We start from the raw sequence: 19,271 nt of genomic DNA on the forward strand, positions 1-19,271 counted from the left end.
ATCCAACGGAACGCTAGGCGAATATAGAGAAGTCACGTTCACTGTAGCCAACTTCACAACTCTGGGTTTTGCCAGCACACAGGCGTGTGCAGGCTTTTTCGAGTGCAATGTGGGAGGAGGCCAACCACAATGTCAGGGTGTTGTTCAGTTTGGTGAGTCTTTGCGGGGTTAGCCACCCAGTACGAGAAGCTGCTCGTTGAATATGACCAGGACATTCATGAGCTCGTCGAAGATCAGACGTATCTAGAGACCGTGACTAGAGATGAGCCTGCCACTGAGGCGGATGCTGCTGACCTGGCGTTTGCCGCCCAGGGCCTGGACTACCGCCTGGACGAGATACAACGCAGTCTTCGGCGGCTGCAGCACACAGAAGCAGCCATTGAGTACTGGATACTGAAGAGCGAGATATCATTCGAAGCGGACCTGTACAAGATTCAAGAATTTGCGGAGAATCGAGTGGAGGAGAAGCTCAGACATATGGAGACACAACTGGCGTGGGTGAACTGAACAGGTTTAGACGCAGTCGAACCTGGATTCGTGGGGAGAGACTGCAGCAAGAGCGCGACGACCTGCAGGATCGGACGAAGTCTCTGCGACAGAGAATGCTGCAAGCAGCGGAGACGCCTCCTGTGAGGGCGGACCCGCTGCTTCCAGCGATTGAGGAGCCGGTGGCGATGACAATTGGGAGGAAGCCCGCGAATACTTTTTCGAGTGTAGGAGGGTTGGAGGCCAGAGTTAGGTTCAGTCGACCTCATCACGAATGAAATTAGTGGTCTTTCTTCACTTCGCTCAACAACAAAACTTTCTCTCCGAAGGCTGCCTCATCAGAGAACCGCAAAATCGCAACAGCCTGTGCGTGAATTCGCTGACGACCGAAATCTTCTAAGGTCGCCATAACTCGCGAGACGGCAGCGGAGGCTTCAACGGAGTCCTGGAAGAGAATACCAGCGGTGGCAACGGCGTTCTGACTACAGAACCGCAATAGAGGACCATTATGGGCCACGCCTCCAAAGTACGGGGAGTGCATGCGCATCTCCTCCGGCGTTAGCGGTTTCAAAATGTCCAGTCTAGGCCCTCCAGAGTCGTGGGCGACGACAACGCACCCCGCTGCTAGACCCTCCGCTACGGCGATTCCGAAGTGCTCGTCCTCCATCGTGTGCAGGAACACCTTGGATTTCTTCAATTCGCTCTGCAAACGTTCCCGAGAGGCATTGATCAGAAGGCACACGTCACCCAACTCCCCCTTATGACAAACAACCTTCGTCGAGGTCCACGCTACGGTGCACCGCAAGCCCAAAGTCCGGCACTCTTCAACCAGTTGCTCCACGGCGGGCCAGTCAGACTCCCCGCGGCAACCGCCAACAATTACTAAACGCGCGTCAGGCTGTTGGAGGAGCACGCGTGAGTAGATTCTCACTGCCTCAGCTTGGCGCTTTTCTCTTCGAAATTGCCCACAGCAGACCACCTGATTTTCCCTGGCGTCGTCAAGGAACTTCAGGTCTTTGAAAGGCGGTGAGAAGCCAGCCACGTCAACCGGTGGGAAGACAATGGATTTGGGGTTGAGGAACCAAGATCGATGGAGTCGGTTGTAGGTCCAGGTGCCGTTAACTAGGACAGTGTCTGCAAAGAAGCCCATGAAACCGTAGATCATTGAGAGAACATCGTAGTAGATCATTTTTAGATTGGACAGGACTCGATGCTGGGCCACAGCTGAGCAGTTGTTGAGGCCCGTCTGATGGTTTGCCACCAGTGCTCGCATGTCCTCTTGAATCCAAGGGTAGTGCACGTAGCAATGAACTCGCTTTCCAAAAAACCACAGCGGTGGGTACGAGAAAGGTAGACCAGACAAGTCGAACATATCCTTCGGACACCCTCGTACCACCAGTTCCAGCGCTGCGATGAAGGAGCCCAACGCGAGGAAGAGCATGGTGAATCGAGACTGCTCCCGCAGCAGCGGGGCAGTTCGAAGCCGTGTGAAGAATAGACGGCCTCCTTTCACTGCATCATCCACCACCTCTCGAGTGGCGTCGTGGTGGATAGAAGGCAGGAGCAGGCTGAGGTCAGTGGTTTGGGCTGTCACGTTGACTACATGCCCGTCGCGCAGCGCTGCGGCCACGACTGCCCAGAGGACCATTTCTCCTCCGCCTCCGGCATCGGCCCATGGATGCAGAAATCCGAGCATATGCTGACGTTTTTGAGAATACTAGGGATCACAGATGCTGCCACCAAACGAGGTGCAAGTGAAGAAATAAACGCATTAAGCACGATGCAAGACAGCGACATCGACGGCTACATAGAGCGTCTCTCCCGATGCGAATGCGTAACCGAGCACGAAGTGCGTAGGTTGTGTCTCCGGGCACGGGAGGTGCTGGTGGAAGAGAGCAACGTAGTGCGAGTTGACACACCAGTTACTCTATGCGGCGACATCCACGGCCAGTTCTATGACTTACTGGAGCTGTTCAGCATCGGCGGCCCTATACCACAAACCTCCTACGTCTTTATGGGTGACTTCGTGGACCGAGGCCACTTCTCCGTGGAGACGTTTCTGTTGCTGCTGGCTTACAAGGTTCGGTATCCGGACAGGATAACGCTGATTCGCGGCAACCACGAGACCAGACAAATCACGCAAGTCTACGGCTTCTACGACGAATGTTTGCGGAAGTTCGGCAGCGCGTTGGTGTGGCGGTTCTGCGCCGAAATCTTCGACTACCTAGTGCTTGCAGCCATCGTTGGCGATCGAGTAATGTGTGTACACGGAGGGCTGTCACCTACCATCAAGACGCTCGATCAGATCCGAATTTTGGACCGGAAGCAAGAGGTTCCCCATGAAGGAGCCATGTCGGACCTGTTGTGGTCAGACCCCGACACGAACCCGGGCTGGGGGCTAAGCCCGCGTGGAGCAGGGTATTTTTTTGGTCCCGACATCGTGAAACAGTTCAACGAACTGAATCGAATAGATTTAATCGCCCGAGCTCATCAACTAGTGATGGAGGGGTTCCGGTGGTGGTTCGATAACCAGCTTGTTACGGTGTGGTCTGCTCCGAACTACTGTTACAGATGCGGCAACACGGCGAGTATTCTCGAGCTGGACGACCAGTGCAACGGAACGTTCCAACTGTTCACTGCGGCACCTTCGGTGAGTTGCGGGGTGTTTTAGCATACAGGATCGACGGAAGATGCCTGAAAAGCGCCCCTTACCCGAGTACTTTCTGTGAATTTATTGCGCAACCAAAGCCTCCACGAGGTCCGAAAGCGCCGGTCGAGCCTGAGGATCGTCCTGTCGTGAACTCAGACAGACAGAGCTCAGTCGTTCAGGTAGTCGTCCAGATAGCAGCTCTAGGTCTATATCGTCAGGACCTGCGTCGATAAATAACCAGGCAATCAGGCTCCCGGTTGAGTAAACATCTGCAGGGTACGGGAGGGAGAGTTCATAGTAGTTTCCAGAGAAGTCCCACGCTTCTGGAGCGGCGAACCCTGGCGTGCCTCTGAGCAGACGAGGCGTCACGTTTATGTTGGCCGATGGCAATCCAATGCAGCTGGATCCCATATCAGTTAGCAGGACGGTCTCGCCATCTACAAGCACATTGCTGGGGTTCAGGTCGCCGTGCACTACGCCACTCGCGTGCAGGCTGCACACCAAGTCGCAGATCGACTTGGCCGCAGCAACTCGTTGTTGAGGCGTCATTAAGTGGCGTTGCCGGCCCAGATCCCACCCGACGCGCTCAGTGGTTAGCACCCATTCACACTCCGTCCTGAAGACTCGAGTCAGCCTCGGTAGCGCGGGTAAAGGAAGACACTCCTTCACGACTGCTATGAAGTCGTCGAGATTGGTCGACACAGGGTAGCGTTTTTGGGCCTGGGTCTTGGAGAGGTAAACGCAAGCATAGGCGCCCCGAACCACCTCGTCGAACTCGAAGGGCTCATCGTGCACGGAAACGAGAAGCTTTGAGACTAGTGTATGAATGTCGCTGGGATTCGCGGTGACGCCGTCGCACAGGTGCATCAGTTTGTCGAGGTGCGCAGGAGAGAATACCCAGCTCGGAGGGTCTAGAGAGCAGTCAAGAATGTTGCAAAGAGCAGCAGAAGCGGCGGCGTACAGAGCGTCTGGTCGCCCCGCTGAGGGCATGGGACTTTGAAAGGAAGCCAAATGAACTCCATAGGTCGCAGGAGGCAGCCGGTCGAGATCCAGTCGGGGTACGCGATTAGTTGAAGAGGTCGGTTCGGAAGTGATGGCAGGAGCTCGGAGTGTTAGGAGATGGTTGACGACGACGTCTATGGACGCGGCATCCTCGGGCCTCGGAGAGCAGTGGCTTAGAGCTGCTGAGCTCGCCGCGATAACGATTTCCAAGGCTAGCTCTCGTTTACACTCCTTTACTACATCTCTCAAGACTGTCATGAGCACTGACCACGGACCGCCATCTCCAGAAAGTACCCCCGAACCATCCAGCCACCTGCCGTCTCGCAGCCGCTGCAGGACGTTTTCTAAGTCGCCTTCGGTCATGGTTGGCATCTACATTTATTGATATAGAATCGGACCCACAAGCCCTCTGAGGCAGGTGGTAGCTAAAGAATACAAGGCAATGCGGAGGGTTAAACACATCAGCGATTTTGGTTGATAGTCTGGCTAAATCCTCATTTGAGACTGCAAGATGCATGGACGCAAGCAAGCAAAGATGATGGAATCTCCCATCGTGAGCCGCAGACATCCTTCTCACGCAGAATCAAATCTTCCGCTTCTTCACCGCCAAGCAGCGGGTGGAGTTCTGGCTGTTCGAGCAGCAGCATTTCCGTATGGAGGGCCGGATACTAGGCTTTGATGAGTATATGAACATGGTTCTTGAAGACGCCGAGGAGGTGAACACCAAAAAGAACACCCGACGCGCTATCGGGCGGATCATGTTAAAGGGAGAGAACGTCACTTTGATGCGAGAAGTGAAGTAGTGTACTGTCGTAGAATCCGAAGGGGTGTCGTCCTAAAACTTCATATTGATGATTCCTGGCCGCTTTCTCACGCTTTCGACGTCAACGAGCAGTGTTCTCGACCAGCCTTTGAACAAGCCGCGGCGGGAGGTCGCCCTTCACTCAGGCAGTTTCATGTTCCGACAGATCGTTCAGTACGCGCTGTCGGAAGTCCAGGAGAGCCGCAAGCTGGAAGACCGTTTGCACGAGATGGGACTGCGAGTGGGGTACAAGGTGCTGGACCTGTTGTGTTATCGCGAGAAAAACAACAAACGGGAAACCCGACTGTTGGGTATGCTGTCGTTCATCACCAACAATGTGTGGCGATACTGCTTCGGAAGAGCGGCAGACCTTTTGAAGAGTTCGGAGACTGATTGTAGGCAACTTGCTGCCCGTGACACAGACCTCGTGAAGGATGCTGAACTGGTGCTCTGTCGATACATGCACCCTCCACAAGATATCAGGAGTCAAGTGTCGGTAGCTGCCTACGCAGCAGGTATCGTTGAAGGCGTACTGTGCTCTGGAGAGTTTGTGGGCTGGGGAGGGGACAGAATACAGCCCGCGGATGTTACTGCCCACGATGTCGATGGCGTGCCCACGCTACTCGTTAGGCTCATACCTGAAGTCGTGTTTCGAGACAAAAGGCTTGCATGACGGTTGAGTCTCGCGAAATTTCGAGGTGGAACATACAGTGTGTGTACTCGTGGCACACAGAATTCCCATTCGCAACGATGTCGCTTCCTCCGTTACCGAACGTCAACATTCCGGCGCCGCCTCAACAGGGTCCTGTCACTGAGTTGGGGACCAACCCTGGTCAATGGCCAGGGCCGGAGCCGTACATTGGCTGGACGCCGGACCGCGGAGTTATACCCGCCATGCAACCAGCCCAACTCGTACACGGGGCTGCAGCGGCACAAACGTCCAGCATTCACACGATCTACCAGAACCCAGACGTGTCAGATGACGGGCGCCGAGCGGGAAAGTACGTCATTCCCGCGACAAGACCAGTGATTCCCGTGCCTGTGCACCAGGAGATCCAGAGACGAGATCGCGTCATCGAGGTGCCCAAAACCATCATCATTGACAAGATTACGCCAAAGATCCACACTCGAGAGGTGCTACACGAGGTCCCTAATCTTCACATCAACATGCGCGAGAAGTCTGTGGTCATTCCAGACATGCAGGTCTCCGAGAAGGAAGTGGAGGTGCCCGTCCCCGTCGGCATGTCGTTCAGGGTGGAGGCCAAGTGGGACGTGCGGGAGGTGCCCAAGGTCTTCCCGAAGTACTTGGGCGACCAGCAGACTATCTTCGTGGAGGTGCCACAAGTCCGCGTTGTGGATAAGTATGTCGAGACCGAGATTCCGGTCTACGTCGGCGAGAAGATCGTGAAGAGAGAGGTAATTCAGGAGGTGGCCTATGAGGTTCTGGAGTACGCGTACAAGGAAATCGAGGAGGAGGTCCCCGTGCTGACATACAAACCCGTCATCGACGTGGAAATCGACATTCCGCCGCCTCTGGTTGTGCCAGTACCCATGCCGCCAAAGCAAAAGTTCCTTCAAGGGTCCAGAATGACTTGGGAGCAGTTCATGAACGAAAAGCAGTCTGAAGCTGGTCTCTGCTGTGGCACAGCGGATATCCAAGTGGACGCCAGTGGTGACGTTCACATCGAACGGATCGGCTGCTGATTCATGCTTGTCAAAAAAAACAATCCGTGACAGAATCCGATGTACGAAGATAGAACTGTAGGAGTAACGTGGAACATTGAACAGTCTCTGAAAGAGAGCATTTCGCACATGCAGAATGTGGTGAACCGCGAGATCTCGGAGAGTATAAGCACCGTGGAACGTACCCGTCAGCAGGCCGCCAAGGCGGATGCCGAGGCCACAAGGCTGGAGGCAGAGACCATGGCCGTGGTCGAAGAGAGAAGTGCTGTGGAGTGCCGTTTGCGAGAGGGGGAGGCGGCTTTGGAAGAGACCATATCCTACGTCTCGGCGGATGTCCAGGAGGGCGAAGCGCTTCGAATCCAGTTCGATGGGCTTTTAAAACGGGTGGAGGACAGCATTGACCTGGCTGAGAGCAGAGATGAATCGTTCCTTCAGGATCACAAAGCAGTCTCGTCACAGGCACAGGAGGCTGTGGAGGGAATTACCAGGTGCCTGGACGATAGACCTCGTCTGAACTCTGCATTGGTTGAAGCTCAAGCAGAAGAATCCCGGCTAGAAGAGTGTCTCCAAAACGCACGAAGTATCTATGAAGAGCGTCGCGTGAACCATGCCTCACTGGCGCAGGAGATGGATGCGGTTCGAGCCCGAAAAAAAGAACTACAAAAACAGAAGGAACACCGTGATCAGGAACGCATGGCAGTTCTGGCGGAGCACGCTCGGCTTTCAGGTAAGAAACCGCAGCTGGAGGCTGCAGAGGCCGCCCTGGCCGATGTGAAGAAGTTTAAACACGCTTTGGGAAAGGAAACTCAACAGCAGGCGTCATTGAAAACAGACAAGGAAACGAAGAAGGCAGCCTTCTCCGCGTATTTGGACCGGAAACTGCTCCTTGACGACTCCGTGTGCATGTTGCGTGACGCCCTCAAGGCAGAGGAAGACGCCTGCATTGAGGCCACGCGGGAAGAGGAGGATCTCATTTGTGAAAAGCGTCGTATTCAGGGCGTGCTGTTGAAACGCAGCGAAGAGTGGCAAGAAGCCACGAAATCCATTGACACAGCGGAACTGGAGGTTGCACAAGTCCAGGCCGCCGTGGCCGCGGCCGAAGAACTAGCACAGTCCGCGATGGCGCAGAGAGACAAGGCCAAGAAGCTGCATGCCAAGGCTCTGGGTCGGCGACAGGTTGAGTTGACGAACGTGCAGAGACTCGAAACCGAGAGGAGTAGGTTGAAGAAGGACGTGGCGTCCTTGGAAAAGGAAGTAGAGTTTCTGCTGGCAGACGTCAAGACGCAAGAAGAGACATTGGCGGGCATGCAACGCGAATCGGAGGCTTCCGAGGCGGAGGCAGCGCGCTTGCTGAAGGACGTCGAATCTTTGTTGGGTACTGCCACGGATGAGCTGAACGAGTTGACGCGAGCCGAGGCAACCGCCACACGAGAAGGAGCGAAACTGTCACAGGCGATTTTGGCAACCGAGGCTCACCTGCAAGTGCAGGCAGAGAACGTACTTGCGCTGCAGGCAACTCTCTCCAGTTTGCAGGAGGAGAAAAGCGCGGCAACTCGGACGATTTTGCACGTGAGGGTCATTAGGGGAGCGTCAGTAGAACCGTCTGGTCTCTCGGCAGAAACGTGCTTGGGAAATCGTGGAGTCACAACGACAGGAATTCCGGGAGTTCGAGAAAAGGTACATGGAAGCCAAATTGAAGGAGTTGCAGGCGCTAGGCTCAGAGTAAACCTTGGGCCATGGCTGCCTTGTCTGCGTTGGAAATCCTGCCGCGTCTTCTGCCTCGCCGCTTCGGCATTCCGTCGTCCCGAGTACCCCCAGGCGGTCGGCCCCTACCTGGCTTCGATGCACCCAACGGCGCGTCCGGCCTCGACGAGTCGCGCGCAGCCATGATGAACTCGTGCAACAAAGAACCGGGCCGCAGAGAGTCCAGACAGCGGGCGCGAGGCGCCAGCTGTCTCGCCAGCTTGGACCCCTTCGACTGGGACGTAGCCTCACCTCTCTTCAGACGTATTTTCCGCATCCGCTCTCTGTCGAGTGCCGTGACGCCATTCTCCGCCCATGCCTCGCTGAGGCCCATTACGGGCACGTCGTTTACGTCACTAACGTCCACGTTCTTGTTGTGCTTGAAAAGCCGCACGCCCAGGGAACCTTCCACGATGCGGTGAGCAGCGCTTTCGTCTACCTGAGTCTCCGGAGTAACCGGCAGGAAGGCAGCACCGGGGCCCGTGAAGTTCACGACGTCCTTCGTCAGTTGGTAAATTAGCTTGTGCACTGCTTCGCTCAGGAATTGCTGCGCATCAGCGGTCATCTGGACGGTCGAGTCTGTTATAAGAGGCGAGAAGTCCAGGACGGGATTTTGAGGAGGCTGCGCCCCTTGTTGCTGATTCTGCTGAGGTGGGGCACCTGGCGTATTCATTACCAGAGATATCACGAATTACACTGCTTCATTCCAAATATTTAAAGCCAACCAAACTGCTGGCAATAACAGCCATTCCCACAAACAGTGACGTTGGCGCCACACGGCCTGTCTCATCATACTTCACAGCGGCCACATAGAGCTCTCTGATAGCTACATTCACCATGATGCCACTGACAACGCCCAGGATGGCGCTCAATACAAAGGGATCCGCTTTCTTGTTGCCGAGACAGAGAAGCGGCACTAAAGCACCCAGTGGCTCGGCCAGCCCGGACGCAATCGAGAGAGTGAGCGCCTTTGTCATGGAGTTCGTCGCGTAGTAGGTCGGAATGCTCACAGCCAGACCTTCAGGGATGTTGTGAATGCCAATGGCAAGTGCGATGCCCAGGCCGAACTTTGTGTCGTGGAAGCCCGAAGTGTATGTAAGGACGCCCTCAGGGAAGTTGTGGATCAACAAGGCCAAAGATGTAACCAGGCTCAGCTTCAACAGCTGCTCGTGGTCGTCCGACAGTTGTCGTAGCAGCTTTTGCTGTTCAGGCGTCAATACCAGATGTGACGAAACTGTCTTCGTCGACAACGACCCCTTGGAAACCTTGCACTCCGCGCCCAAATCCCCCTGCACGTTATCGCCCTCTACGTTTCCCTCCAGATCGGGCACCTCGCCGCAATGCATCTTTAGCAGTAGGTCCACTATGAGGTCGAGGAGCATTGCGATGCCCCAACCTGCGAAGAACCACGCCACAACAATGGTGTACGAGTGGGCCTCCTTTCGACGGCTGTTGGGGTGATGCAGCTCGAATCCGTCGAGTGATTGTTGGAAGGATTCTTGAAGGATGTCGACGAAACTAGCAAAGATCATCACTCCAGCAGAGAGACCCATAGAAGCACTGAAAACCCAACTTCTGAATTGCTTAACGAAGCAAACTGAAAGAGCTCCAATGGCCGTGCAAATACCCGCGAGGAATGAAAAGAGTAACCCCCTTACGACAGGCTCCATTTGCGAATATAGCAGAAGATCTGTATCATGTGGCCACGTAGCTTCGGTCAGATTGTACACATCTGAGGATAGAGCCAGTGCAATTCGCACCCTGAGATTCGCACATGGAGTGGATTCTGTGTGCTCTGCTGTCCTTTTGGGCGGTGTATGGTCGACGAGCAAAAGAAATCACTATTGATGACTTGCAGCAAAGTCAGGAGATGCAGGCAGAGCTGAAGTCCACGTTTATGGAGATGGTGAAGAGCCGAGCGCTCCCGTCGTGCACCATGTACCAGAATAACCCAGGCAGCTGCGATCCTGAGAGCGGCATAGAGAGGTGCATTGGCTGCAAGACGGAGCCCCTGATCGTAGGGTCTCACAGCAGCCGATGCCCCAATCAAAGCAGTTTCAGGCAAAGCATCCGTCATAAGTACACGTGGAAGGCCTCCTACCCGGCAACACGCAAGGCTGGCCTTCGGAGCATCAAGGGCCGTTACCACTTCTGCCGTGTTGAGGCGCTGGCGCCAGGCGAGTTCGCCCAGCTGGTAGCCGAGCAGCAGCAACCTTTTGAGGCTGCTGCTGCTGCCTCCATGTCCATGTCGGCACCACCGGACAGGCAGTACGGAAATGAGTGGCAGCAGTGGGCATTGTTGGCCGTGGCTCTGCTGCTGTTCATGATTCTGGGCATCGGTTCGTATGTTTTGTTCCTCAGCTAAATTGTCTATGCCAAAGCGCACCAACTATGAAGAACAGCCAACGCATCGATATCTAGGGCAGGCGCCTCTCGTGGGCCATGCTTGGTCCAGGCCAGCTCACTCAACGGCATGCGCCACTGCTCGCAGAAGTAGTTGCGGAGGTCTCGTTGCGCCACGTTACAACAGGTGATAATCCAGAACTCGATTTTGTGGTCGTCGTTTTTGATGAGATCTCTGAGGTTCTTGTTTTCATAGGCGGCCATCACGCGTTCCATGAAATCCCAGCCCATAGTGTGAGCCAGAACAGCATACGAGCACAGTCCGACAGGCAGGTTAAACCAGCCCCCCCGGAACGAGCGGTCGGCGTCTTCCAGGTAACGCACTGCCTTGCACATGTTCCCTCTCATGTAGTCGGTTTTCCAGGGGGGCAGGCTGACGACTTCCTGCATCGCGTAGAGGGTCATGATGTTGACGGTGATCTCTGTGGTGCCTGAGAAAGTCCATTCAGGCTTTTGACAGTTGTGTCCGATCTCGTGGAAATGGCCCCAACTGCCTCTCAACATCAGGTCCTCTATGTCCAGGACACGAGGGACCTTGCCCTCCTGCGAGGACGCCTCGCACATGTGGGTCATGATGGGGTATCCCGAGTGCATCCAGCCTGCAGAGATTTGCGAATCAGCCACTATTCGGTCTCTTCGGGCGTCTTTACGGTCTGTGTGAGGCCCAGTACCTACCCACGAGCAAGTCTGCACTCTGCGAGTCGAATCGCGTCCCAGTACGCCACGACTTTCTGCCACTGTATGCCCTCTACAGTCGGGGTTGGGAAGGAAAAGATGATCCCGTTCCCTTCAAATTCGGCGAATGGGCTCTGAGTAGTTCTACAAAACTCGCTCATCATGGCACTGTCTTTAATGGCCAATGGTGACTCATTGTAGGGGGCAAACCAAGGGACTCGTAAACCAGTTACGGTCACAAAGCCCCCACCCTCAACGTTATCGAAAAACAGCAAGCCTCCAAAGGGAGACCAGACGTCCGTGCCCTCGGTGAGCAGGATTTCTTGGCACTTGACGACCTGAGGGTGGCGACGCAACACACCATCCGCCTGTGATGAGACATACAGATCCACCTACGTTAAACAAGGAGAGCCCGTCCTGATGACAACCTATTCGGACCTGCGCTCGCCCCCGAGCCGACTCGGCAGGAGTCACCCGACATACCTCCCCGGCGGGAACGAAGACGCCTGTGGATTGCCATCCCCGTAACTCGGAGCTCGGCTTCAAGAGCACCTTCAACGGTTCCACGTTTGGGGATACGGGGATGCCTGGAGCCCCGCATTGCTCCAAGCCTGGTGCAGTGAAGGGAAGTGCGCCGTACATATGCCGTTGGGCCTCCTTGATGGTGAGAACTTGCCGCACTGCATTAAGCAGCTCCGTGGGACAGCCGGATGCTACGACCTTTTCCGGGAACAGAGGGAATAGCGGCGTGCTCTGCGGCGTGGCTAGCAGTCGGTCCACCATTTCGCATGTGGGGACGCAAGGGTTACCATAGGCCTCCACTGCCTTAAGTAGTCCTCGGGAGAGACCCTCCTCTAGGCCCACTCCGTGCTCCAGGCACATATCCAGCGACTGAAGGCTGGTCACGAGCGAGGTCGCGTGGGCTTGAACCTTGTAGGGTCCTCCACTACACATGTTGTCAGTGTACACCGCCCCGCATGGACCTAGGACTGCGTTGTGCAGCGACTCGTGGATGGACGCGTTAGCCAGCTGAGCCCAACCCCAGGGGCAGACTGCGTAAAGCAGAGCGCCTCCCTGTCGAACGTACTGCACCAGGCTCACTGCCCGTCGATCCTCGCTGAGTGTGTCACCCAGTGGTGACCTACGCGCAAGCGACCTCTGCCTTGCTCATACCGCCACCGCCGCAGTAGATGATCAGGTTAGGCTTGCAAGTGACTGCTTTGAGAACGGCATCCTCGGTAGGCCGTTCATACCTGCCCACCACATTGAGCCCCAAGCTGCCCAAGTCACCAGCGGTAACGGCGCCTATAAGTACAGCGCGGACGGAGGCCGCTCCGTTGGTCAGCCAAACCAGAAGCTGCTGGTACAAGCGTACCGGGTACTTCTTCAAGTAAGCCTCGTGACCGAACGCAGCGAATCGGCCATGACCCTCACGGCCGATAACCAAAGGACCCTCGGGGCCGAACACGTGGGCTACGTCAAGTCCTACCACTGCGAGCTGTCCCGGAGCTCCATACTTCACAAGTCTGAGTGAGGAGGGCGCCTGGAGCCCACGTTATGTCGTCGCTGCCCGCTACGTGGTATACGTCCGCCATAACTGGAGGCTGAGGGAGACAGGATATCACCCGACGCAAACCGAAAGCCTTGATACGGTTGACAGCGATGTAGGACGCCCCATAGTTGCCGCTGAGGTGCAGCAGCAAAAAAAGCGAACCAACGCTTGGTGCGGGCACCGCGCTCAGATCGACGGAAAAGTAGAACCCGTCATCGTCCTGCTGGCCTTGCCAGGAGGCGAAGTACTGTATCGGAGTCAACGCTACCGCCGGACTCCATTGATCATTGCCGACTCGAGGCGCCTCGCTGCCAAGAAAGTAGCTCGCTGCGCACAGTTTGGGCCTAGCCTGCTTGTTAGAAGACCAGATCCACAAGGTCGCGCTCTGCGAGAGAGCCAGAACCAGGTGGCCTTTCGTACCCCCGTGAACCCACCAATCGCCATCTCGCGAGACGGAGCGATAATTGCCAGTGCCTGAGCCTCCGACACATTCAAGTGACACCTCCACCGATCTACTCTGAAGTTCGCAGGAAGACAGATCCGTCGGTGATCGCGGACTGGATGCGGGCATCCCACTCTCCTCCTTGCCAGCGGACTGCTCTTCCGAAATCAATCCTTTTCTGATGGCTGCTGTGGCGTCCCGAACCCCTTCTCGTAGGTTACGAAGGTGCCGTGATACTCCCATCAGTTATTGTGAAATATCTTTGCAAGCAACTGTTCGTCCCCACGCACAACATCTTGGAATTCAGAATATTTAGTAATGCGTTTTTCCAGCGTGGTCTTAGTCTCTTGCGTAATGGCGCTAAGAGGACCAAGACGGAGCATCCAGTTGCATGGGGACGTCATGAAATGTTCCTGCTCTGATGGCGTGACCATGTCCGCTGACTGCTGTGATGGTTTGGAGAAGGAAAAGATAATTTTTAACCTGAAACACCGCTAAGTTTTATGATACGGAGGCTGATGCTCAGACATCACCACTGTCAGTTGAGAACGCATAGTTTATGATGTGGAGGCTGATGCTCAGACATCACCGGGAACGTTGGTTTAGGGATGGTTGCACCACGGTGGCCGTGTGCAATGAAGCTCCTCCGGTGGATATGGCCCCGAGCGGAAAAGGCGGAGGCAACTCGTCCGGAATTACCAGCGAGAGCCGTCTGTGTCGACGAGTGGAACAAGTACCACCTGATCTCGGAGGCGTCCTGCAGCGACACCACTCTGTTGGGCTCGTCAGTCCGCGTGGAAAGCGACCTGACTTTGGAGGCTCTTCTACGACGAGTGGGAGCGGAGATGAACTTGGCGGCCAAAGCGGGCTTAAATTTTGTCCAAGGTGACGACGCAGACATGTGAGACTGGGAATACCACAACACAGCCGTTGTCTTGGGACGTTGTGCTTCGACATTTGGAGCTCGTCACAAGAACCTGAAGCGAGCGCCTTCAACAGATCGGAAGAAGTGAAGCCGGTAATATTTGAGTGGACTAAGACTGAAAGCGTCCTGGGCGTTGTTCCCGGGTTTAACACCATTTCTGGAGGCAAATCGGCACAAGACACCTGGGCGACCACGATTTCTAGTGATCTGGAGGGATCCTATGGTGCGCAAATAGAAGTCGCGACACCAGAGTCAGTTAAGGCGGCAGCGAGTCCACACGGTTCTCCATGCGTGCCCCCATTTAACCCTGCACCACCAGACCGACATGATTATCCTGACCCGCCTCCCGCTGAGCTGGAGCCTTCTGTGGCTATACCTACTGCTGCTCCAGCTTCTTTGGTTTCCCCGTGGGCCCAACATGATGCTCCTGACCTGCCCCCCGCAGAGCTGAAGCATTCTGTGGCTATACCTACTGCTGCTCCAGCTTCTTTGGTTTCCCCTTGGGCACCAGCTGAGCATGAGGATCCTTCCCTAGGGACGGCTTCCTCAGCGAGATCTCGGGCTCCGCTGACGCCTCACGCGCTGTATGATGAGCAGGCTCTGAACTCCATCCTCCAGGACGACCCCTACGAGGCAATGGGAATTCCTGTAGGGCGGCTAACGCCTGAGGAAACAGCCGAAATGATGCGTCATAAGCCTGAGGACCTTCAAAAACTCCGCAAGCAATTGGCGCGGATTTCAGCGGTCAACCTGCATGCCTGGACGTGGAAGAAGAACGTAGGCGGCCTGGGGTCGAGGGAGAAGTTCATTGAGTTGCAAGGCGGGACATTTCGCTACATGAAGGACCCCAACGATCCCAATCCCACGTACTTGAAACTAGCTGACTGCGGGCTATTCTTGCTTGACAACGGCTTCACCTTGACAGAAGGAGGCTTCACTAGAGAGCACTCATTTACGCTGCAGACCAAGGCTCCTCCAGCTAGGAAAGGCTACGATGGCGCAAATAAAAGCGCTGAGTGGTGGGTCGCACGGCTCAAAAAAGTTGTTGAGGCTGCGAAGGTGATCAAGAAAATAGGTCCCAGAGTGGCCGGAGTGGGGTGGTGAGCTGCGTTGTCTGTGTTGGAAGTTCTCGTGCTGGCTGTTTGTCATCGGTAAATTTCCAGATAGTTGATGGAGTTCTCGTGCTGGCTGTTTGTCATCGGTAAATCTCCAGATAGTTGATGGACTTGCTCGAACTCTCAACCTTTCTCCCTCGAGTGCAGGTGCTCGACGCTCCCGTCTACGACAGCCTGGCACATAAGAAGCTGCTGGAGGAGAAGGAGTGGAAAGCGCATGCGTATCATTTCAGCGAAGTGATGATAAGCGGTCTTGCAGCCATGAAGATGGCACTGCACGCGATCGACGGCGGCGACATCGAGGTCATGGGTCTCATGGTGGGCACGATAATCAAAGGCGCCTTCGTAGTGCAAGACGCAACTCGACTGCCGGTGCAGGGCACAGAGACCAGAGTGAACGCGGGAGACCAGGCCAACGCCCATATCGTCAAATACGTTGAGGCAAGTCAGGCTCTGGGTCGCGACGCTCCGTATGTGGGGTGGTATCATTCCCACCCCGGTTACGGGTGCTGGTTAAGCGGCATCGACATCCACACCCAAACGTCCTACCAGGCCGCGCAAGATCCTTTTGTGGCAGTCGTAGTCGACCCCAAGGCTACGATTGCCAACAAAGCCTTAGAGATCGGCGCGTTTCGAACCAAAGGGACCCTCGAGAACCAATCTCGGTCATCACGATTCCACGGCGTGTCTCAGATGATCACGAAAGATAAAATTAAGGAGTACGGGTCCTACGCTGACAGGTATTACAGCCTTGACGTGAAGTACTACTGTAATGTACAAGAGCTGCCTTTGCTCTACAGCCTGTTCGATCGCATTTGGAAGCCCAGGCCTCTGCTGCAGGTCATGCGTGACGCGGTGGCTCTGCAGACGTCTCTTCTGACGCTTCTGAGAAATAAGGAGCCTCAAGATGCAGAGACCTCCAGAAATCGAGCCCGCACGGTCCCGTTCCCTCTGCGAAAGCTGTGTGTCGGTCAGTGGTGAGGGTCCCGGATTGCTTAACACAGCAACGCGGCAAGAAGGGAGCTCCAGTTGGGGCTGCAGGAGGCGTACCTCAGTGCGCTGATTGACGAGATTGGTGATCATACATAAGACTTTTTAGGGAGACAGGGCTGCAGACAGCGGACTGACTATCACCCTTGCCACACGCAGCAACTCCTGCTGTTTGACGTCAGATACGTTCAGGTGCTTTTCCCACTGGGCTAGAAAACGTATGACCCCATGGACGTGCGCCAACAGGGCCCGAGCGTTCACTGGCGACATTTGTTGGGACGACAGCGATGACAGAGCGCGCAGTCGGTCACTGGGGGCTGTGTGAGGTCCGTTGAGAATCTTACGTATGTCATCACGATTAGACTGGAGGGCGCGCAACTCCTCCTCTGACAGAGTACCCTTCTGCTCCTCGGACTTGGCCAGGAACTCTTGGACGTCTTTGGCGAGAAGGCTCGCCGTCGCGGGCTCCTGTGTGACCAGCTCGCGGCAGTACTCTGCTATGAAGTCCAGAATACCAGGTCCGTTGTGGAAAAGCTCGTACAGGCCACCCAGCTGCATATCGAATGTCAAAACGCCAGCGTCATAGGCAGAGGGGATCTCTGGCGGGTGGGGCTGCAGGACTTCCCGAACAATGAAACACTGGTCGCCGCCTTCAACCGGCACGGTGACCAGTAGTGCATTGACCACCTTGCAGTTGGTGTGGGGGTCGTTGGGATCTGTCATGTTCAATACTTCCATCCTGACGTCCTCTGGCAGCTTGTTCAGGAAGGGGAAGGCCTTCGCCGCCTCCACAGGCACATCTTCAAGAGGACAGACATCTGGCGTAATGGGGATGATATTCGTGCCCAGCTGTTCGTGCAGGGGAGCACTAAACGACACTTTCGGGCTTACGTCGCCTGGACTTCGCATGGAGGCCCGCAGCAACACCATCAGCAACATCGGCACAGGGATCACCTGAAGGTAGGTGTCAAAGGATCGCTGGCGTGTGACCATGTCCCTGAAAAAAAATCGAACGTAGATTAGCTGGGCGATTAGCATTTCCACGCCTGGTGAGCTTAGCATGCGCACGATTTTAGTGCCCTTCACGAAGGCTTGCATCTCAACTGCAACGAAGGCCGTGGCGCTCCGCTCAGGCTCGTCGTCGCCTAGACTCACGACAGTCACAGAGTGGATTCCATCGACAGCGAGCTGGTTGAGAATATCCTGGAGAGTCCAGGCCTTCCAAAATATGTAGAAGGGGTCAAACGGAAATTCATCAGCCCATATGTCCCTAGCCGAGCACACCAAGTCGTCGATGAGAATCTGCTTCTCGGCCAGAAACGCGTTCAGCTTGGGAAGGTAGTTGGGGAAGACAGTCTTGATGTGCCCAATGGTGGCGTTGGTGATGATTACAACTGACAAGAGGTAGTTCTCAGCGATCTGGAAAGAGGCGCCGGGGTGGCCGTTGTCTGGGACCTCCTCAACCACTACCATTCTGTGGAGAACTTCGAACAGATCTCGCACAGATTCGTCCAGCGCATCTAGCTTCCGTCGGAAAGCGGGAGGAAGCACGCCGACTTGCAGGTCCAGCCAGTTCTGATCGCAGAACAAAGAAGTCGGAAACAGCGTGTCATCAACGTCTAGCTGCACGACATGTGCCGATCCACATTGTTTCACAACGGTAGTCGAGGCTCCTGTGACATGCCATCCGGTAGTTGACAGCAGCCTGGCGTCTGGAGCCTCGCTGGCTTCAATGGAGTCCAAAATAGTGGCCGAGTACGACTCCAGACTACCAGTGGTTTCCTCCTCGAACACAGAAGTCGCTAGCGACTTAACGGAGTCAGATGCAACGTAGCAGGTGCCGTCCTCAATCGAAGGTTCGGTTGGTTCGGTTGGCAAATTGAAAACCCCTGCCTTATCGAGCTTGGTAGATTCAGACGACACAGACGCTGGAATTTGGTTAAGCAAGGGCAAATCCTCCACCGCATCAGATGAGGACGCGACGGGCTCCTGAGGAGAGTCCAAGTCCTCGAAGGGGTGGGGTCGTCCCATGATCACCAGCTCGACTCGGGGATGACTCGTGTGGGTATTAGCAACAGGAGGCTTGGGTGAACCCGGAGGCCACTGAAGGTTCGGCGCAGAGCTGTTCTGCGGGCCTGAAGGATTCGTAGGATCGTCTCGGCGGGACAGGATGGGCGAGAAAGAGGGCAGTTTCACCGGCTCCAAATGAGGACGTGGAGGGGTTACCATCGTCTCGTTGGGAACTGGGATTGATGGCGCAGAAAAAAGGGCACAGTGTTGACTGTTCGCCTGAGGAAGTGTGTAAGAATACTGAGCTAGCGGGCTTGAAGGAGGGCTCCGCGGGGCGGTGGCTGCCGTGGTCACAGTTTCGGGCCACCGAGTCCAGGACAGGGGCGAAGGGAGAGGTCCCATCGACTCACAGGGCTCGACCCGCGATGTGACGAGAGATCTCGGAGCTCCAATGCCCTTGGGTAGACAGAAGTTCGGCTCAAGACGCACAGCCGGCCGAGACGGGTTTGGTGCCAACTCGGAGGTCCCCCAATTCCCTCGGGTGCCAACCCGAGATGGGCTTGATGCGGGAGTGCCAACCCGAGAGAGAGATGACGCATACGTTTGAACTGGAGTAGGATCTCGGGTAATGCCAAGATCTCGAACTGGAGAAGGACCTCGGGTAATGCTAAGATCTCGAACTGGACTCGGATCTCGAACTGGAGTCATACCTCGAACTGGAATATCTCGAACTGGAAGATCTCGAACTGGACTCGGATCTCGAACTGGAGTCGGACCTCTGGTAAAGTTAAGA

General features: G+C 55.5%; 14 protein-coding genes across 21 annotated transcripts; 9 read left to right on the forward strand and 5 right to left on the reverse strand.

Moving 5' to 3' along the window:
- Window positions 1-107: 107 nt before the first annotated feature.
- On the forward strand, window positions 108-764 carry KVP18_005188 (uncharacterized protein; the record flags this gene model as incomplete). The annotated part of the gene is made up of 3 exons (XM_067949572.1): window positions 108-152; window positions 181-494; window positions 524-764. 3 exons carry the CDS (start codon window positions 108-110, stop codon window positions 762-764), a joined length of 600 nt encoding a protein of 199 aa, XP_067807824.1.
- A 2-nt stretch (window positions 765-766) lies between these two features.
- Window positions 767-2,182, reverse strand: KVP18_002889 (uncharacterized protein; the record flags this gene model as incomplete). 2 transcript variants are annotated; one of them, XM_067954178.1, is made up of 1 exon in its annotated part: window positions 767-2,182. In XM_067954178.1, the coding sequence occupies one exon, from the start codon at window positions 2,180-2,182 to the stop codon at window positions 767-769; it is 1,416 nt and encodes a 471-aa protein (XP_067807781.1). The 2 variants fall into 2 exon arrangements, with proteins under 2 accessions (XP_067807781.1, XP_067807780.1); XM_067954177.1 differs by having other exon boundaries at window positions 767-2,134.
- An 84-nt stretch (window positions 2,183-2,266) lies between these two features.
- Window positions 2,267-3,215, forward strand: KVP18_005187 (uncharacterized protein; the record flags this gene model as incomplete). Its single annotated transcript, XM_067949571.1, has 2 exons — window positions 2,267-3,136; window positions 3,165-3,215. 2 exons carry the CDS (start codon window positions 2,267-2,269, stop codon window positions 3,213-3,215), a joined length of 921 nt encoding a protein of 306 aa, XP_067807823.1.
- Window positions 3,216-3,217: 2 nt separating this feature from the next.
- KVP18_002907 (uncharacterized protein) lies at window positions 3,218-4,510 on the reverse strand (the record flags this gene model as incomplete). Of its 2 annotated transcripts, none has more annotated exons than XM_067954208.1 (1): window positions 3,218-4,510. In XM_067954208.1, one exon carries the CDS (start codon window positions 4,508-4,510, stop codon window positions 3,218-3,220), a length of 1,293 nt encoding a protein of 430 aa, XP_067807811.1. The 2 variants fall into 2 exon arrangements, with proteins under 2 accessions (XP_067807811.1, XP_067807810.1); XM_067954207.1 differs by having other exon boundaries at window positions 3,218-4,396.
- Window positions 4,511-4,649: 139 nt separating this feature from the next.
- KVP18_002903 (uncharacterized protein) lies at window positions 4,650-4,941 on the forward strand (the record flags this gene model as incomplete). Its single annotated transcript, XM_067954201.1, has 2 exons — window positions 4,650-4,691; window positions 4,720-4,941. The coding sequence occupies 2 exons, from the start codon at window positions 4,650-4,652 to the stop codon at window positions 4,939-4,941; spliced, it is 264 nt and encodes an 87-aa protein (XP_067807804.1).
- A 48-nt stretch (window positions 4,942-4,989) lies between these two features.
- KVP18_002883 (uncharacterized protein) lies at window positions 4,990-5,613 on the forward strand (the record flags this gene model as incomplete). The annotated part of the gene is made up of 1 exon (XM_067954167.1): window positions 4,990-5,613. The coding sequence occupies one exon, from the start codon at window positions 4,990-4,992 to the stop codon at window positions 5,611-5,613; it is 624 nt and encodes a 207-aa protein (XP_067807770.1).
- Window positions 5,614-5,690: 77 nt separating this feature from the next.
- On the forward strand, window positions 5,691-6,644 carry KVP18_002894 (uncharacterized protein; the record flags this gene model as incomplete). Its single annotated transcript, XM_067954185.1, has 1 exon — window positions 5,691-6,644. The coding sequence occupies one exon, from the start codon at window positions 5,691-5,693 to the stop codon at window positions 6,642-6,644; it is 954 nt and encodes a 317-aa protein (XP_067807788.1).
- Window positions 6,645-6,683: 39 nt separating this feature from the next.
- Window positions 6,684-8,513, forward strand: KVP18_002906 (uncharacterized protein; the record flags this gene model as incomplete). Of its 2 annotated transcripts, XM_067954206.1 has the most annotated exons (3): window positions 6,684-6,701; window positions 6,729-8,192; window positions 8,221-8,349. In XM_067954206.1, 3 exons carry the CDS (start codon window positions 6,684-6,686, stop codon window positions 8,347-8,349), a joined length of 1,611 nt encoding a protein of 536 aa, XP_067807809.1. The 2 variants fall into 2 exon arrangements, with proteins under 2 accessions (XP_067807809.1, XP_067807808.1); XM_067954205.1 differs by having other exon boundaries at window positions 6,684-8,513.
- Window positions 8,514-9,067: 554 nt separating this feature from the next.
- KVP18_002891 (uncharacterized protein) lies at window positions 9,068-10,036 on the reverse strand (the record flags this gene model as incomplete). The annotated part of the gene is made up of 1 exon (XM_067954181.1): window positions 9,068-10,036. The coding sequence occupies one exon, from the start codon at window positions 10,034-10,036 to the stop codon at window positions 9,068-9,070; it is 969 nt and encodes a 322-aa protein (XP_067807784.1).
- A 104-nt stretch (window positions 10,037-10,140) lies between these two features.
- KVP18_002885 (uncharacterized protein) lies at window positions 10,141-10,731 on the forward strand (the record flags this gene model as incomplete). Its single annotated transcript, XM_067954169.1, has 1 exon — window positions 10,141-10,731. One exon carries the CDS (start codon window positions 10,141-10,143, stop codon window positions 10,729-10,731), a length of 591 nt encoding a protein of 196 aa, XP_067807772.1.
- Window positions 10,732-10,736: 5 nt separating this feature from the next.
- Window positions 10,737-13,681, reverse strand: KVP18_002888 (uncharacterized protein; the record flags this gene model as incomplete). Of its 3 annotated transcripts, XM_067954175.1 has the most annotated exons (5): window positions 10,737-11,422; window positions 11,449-11,812; window positions 11,841-12,561; window positions 12,590-12,970; window positions 12,999-13,681. In XM_067954175.1, 5 exons carry the CDS (start codon window positions 13,679-13,681, stop codon window positions 10,737-10,739), a joined length of 2,835 nt encoding a protein of 944 aa, XP_067807778.1.
- Window positions 13,682-14,073: 392 nt separating this feature from the next.
- Window positions 14,074-15,467, forward strand: KVP18_002884 (uncharacterized protein; the record flags this gene model as incomplete). Its single annotated transcript, XM_067954168.1, has 2 exons — window positions 14,074-14,339; window positions 14,366-15,467. 2 exons carry the CDS (start codon window positions 14,074-14,076, stop codon window positions 15,465-15,467), a joined length of 1,368 nt encoding a protein of 455 aa, XP_067807771.1.
- A 116-nt stretch (window positions 15,468-15,583) lies between these two features.
- Window positions 15,584-16,567, forward strand: KVP18_002890 (uncharacterized protein; the record flags this gene model as incomplete). 2 transcript variants are annotated; one of them, XM_067954179.1, is made up of 2 exons in its annotated part: window positions 15,584-16,455; window positions 16,483-16,567. In XM_067954179.1, the coding sequence occupies 2 exons, from the start codon at window positions 15,584-15,586 to the stop codon at window positions 16,565-16,567; spliced, it is 957 nt and encodes a 318-aa protein (XP_067807782.1). The 2 variants fall into 2 exon arrangements, with proteins under 2 accessions (XP_067807782.1, XP_067807783.1); XM_067954180.1 differs by lacking the exon at window positions 16,483-16,567 and having other exon boundaries at window positions 15,584-16,459.
- A 6-nt stretch (window positions 16,568-16,573) lies between these two features.
- On the reverse strand, window positions 16,574-18,697 carry KVP18_002910 (uncharacterized protein; the record flags this gene model as incomplete). Of its 2 annotated transcripts, XM_067954212.1 has the most annotated exons (2): window positions 16,574-16,785; window positions 16,813-18,499. In XM_067954212.1, 2 exons carry the CDS (start codon window positions 18,497-18,499, stop codon window positions 16,574-16,576), a joined length of 1,899 nt encoding a protein of 632 aa, XP_067807815.1. The 2 variants fall into 2 exon arrangements, with proteins under 2 accessions (XP_067807815.1, XP_067807816.1); XM_067954213.1 differs by having other exon boundaries at window positions 16,574-18,697.
- Window positions 18,698-19,271: the final 574 nt, after the last annotated feature.

Source organism: the organism of the source record quoted next (genome assembly GCF_019968955.1).
Source record: "MAG: Porospora cf. gigantea A chromosome Unknown PgA_NODE_54_length_52273_cov_344.84, whole genome shotgun sequence".
NCBI lineage: Eukaryota > Apicomplexa > Conoidasida > Eugregarinorida > Porosporidae > Porospora > Porospora cf. gigantea A.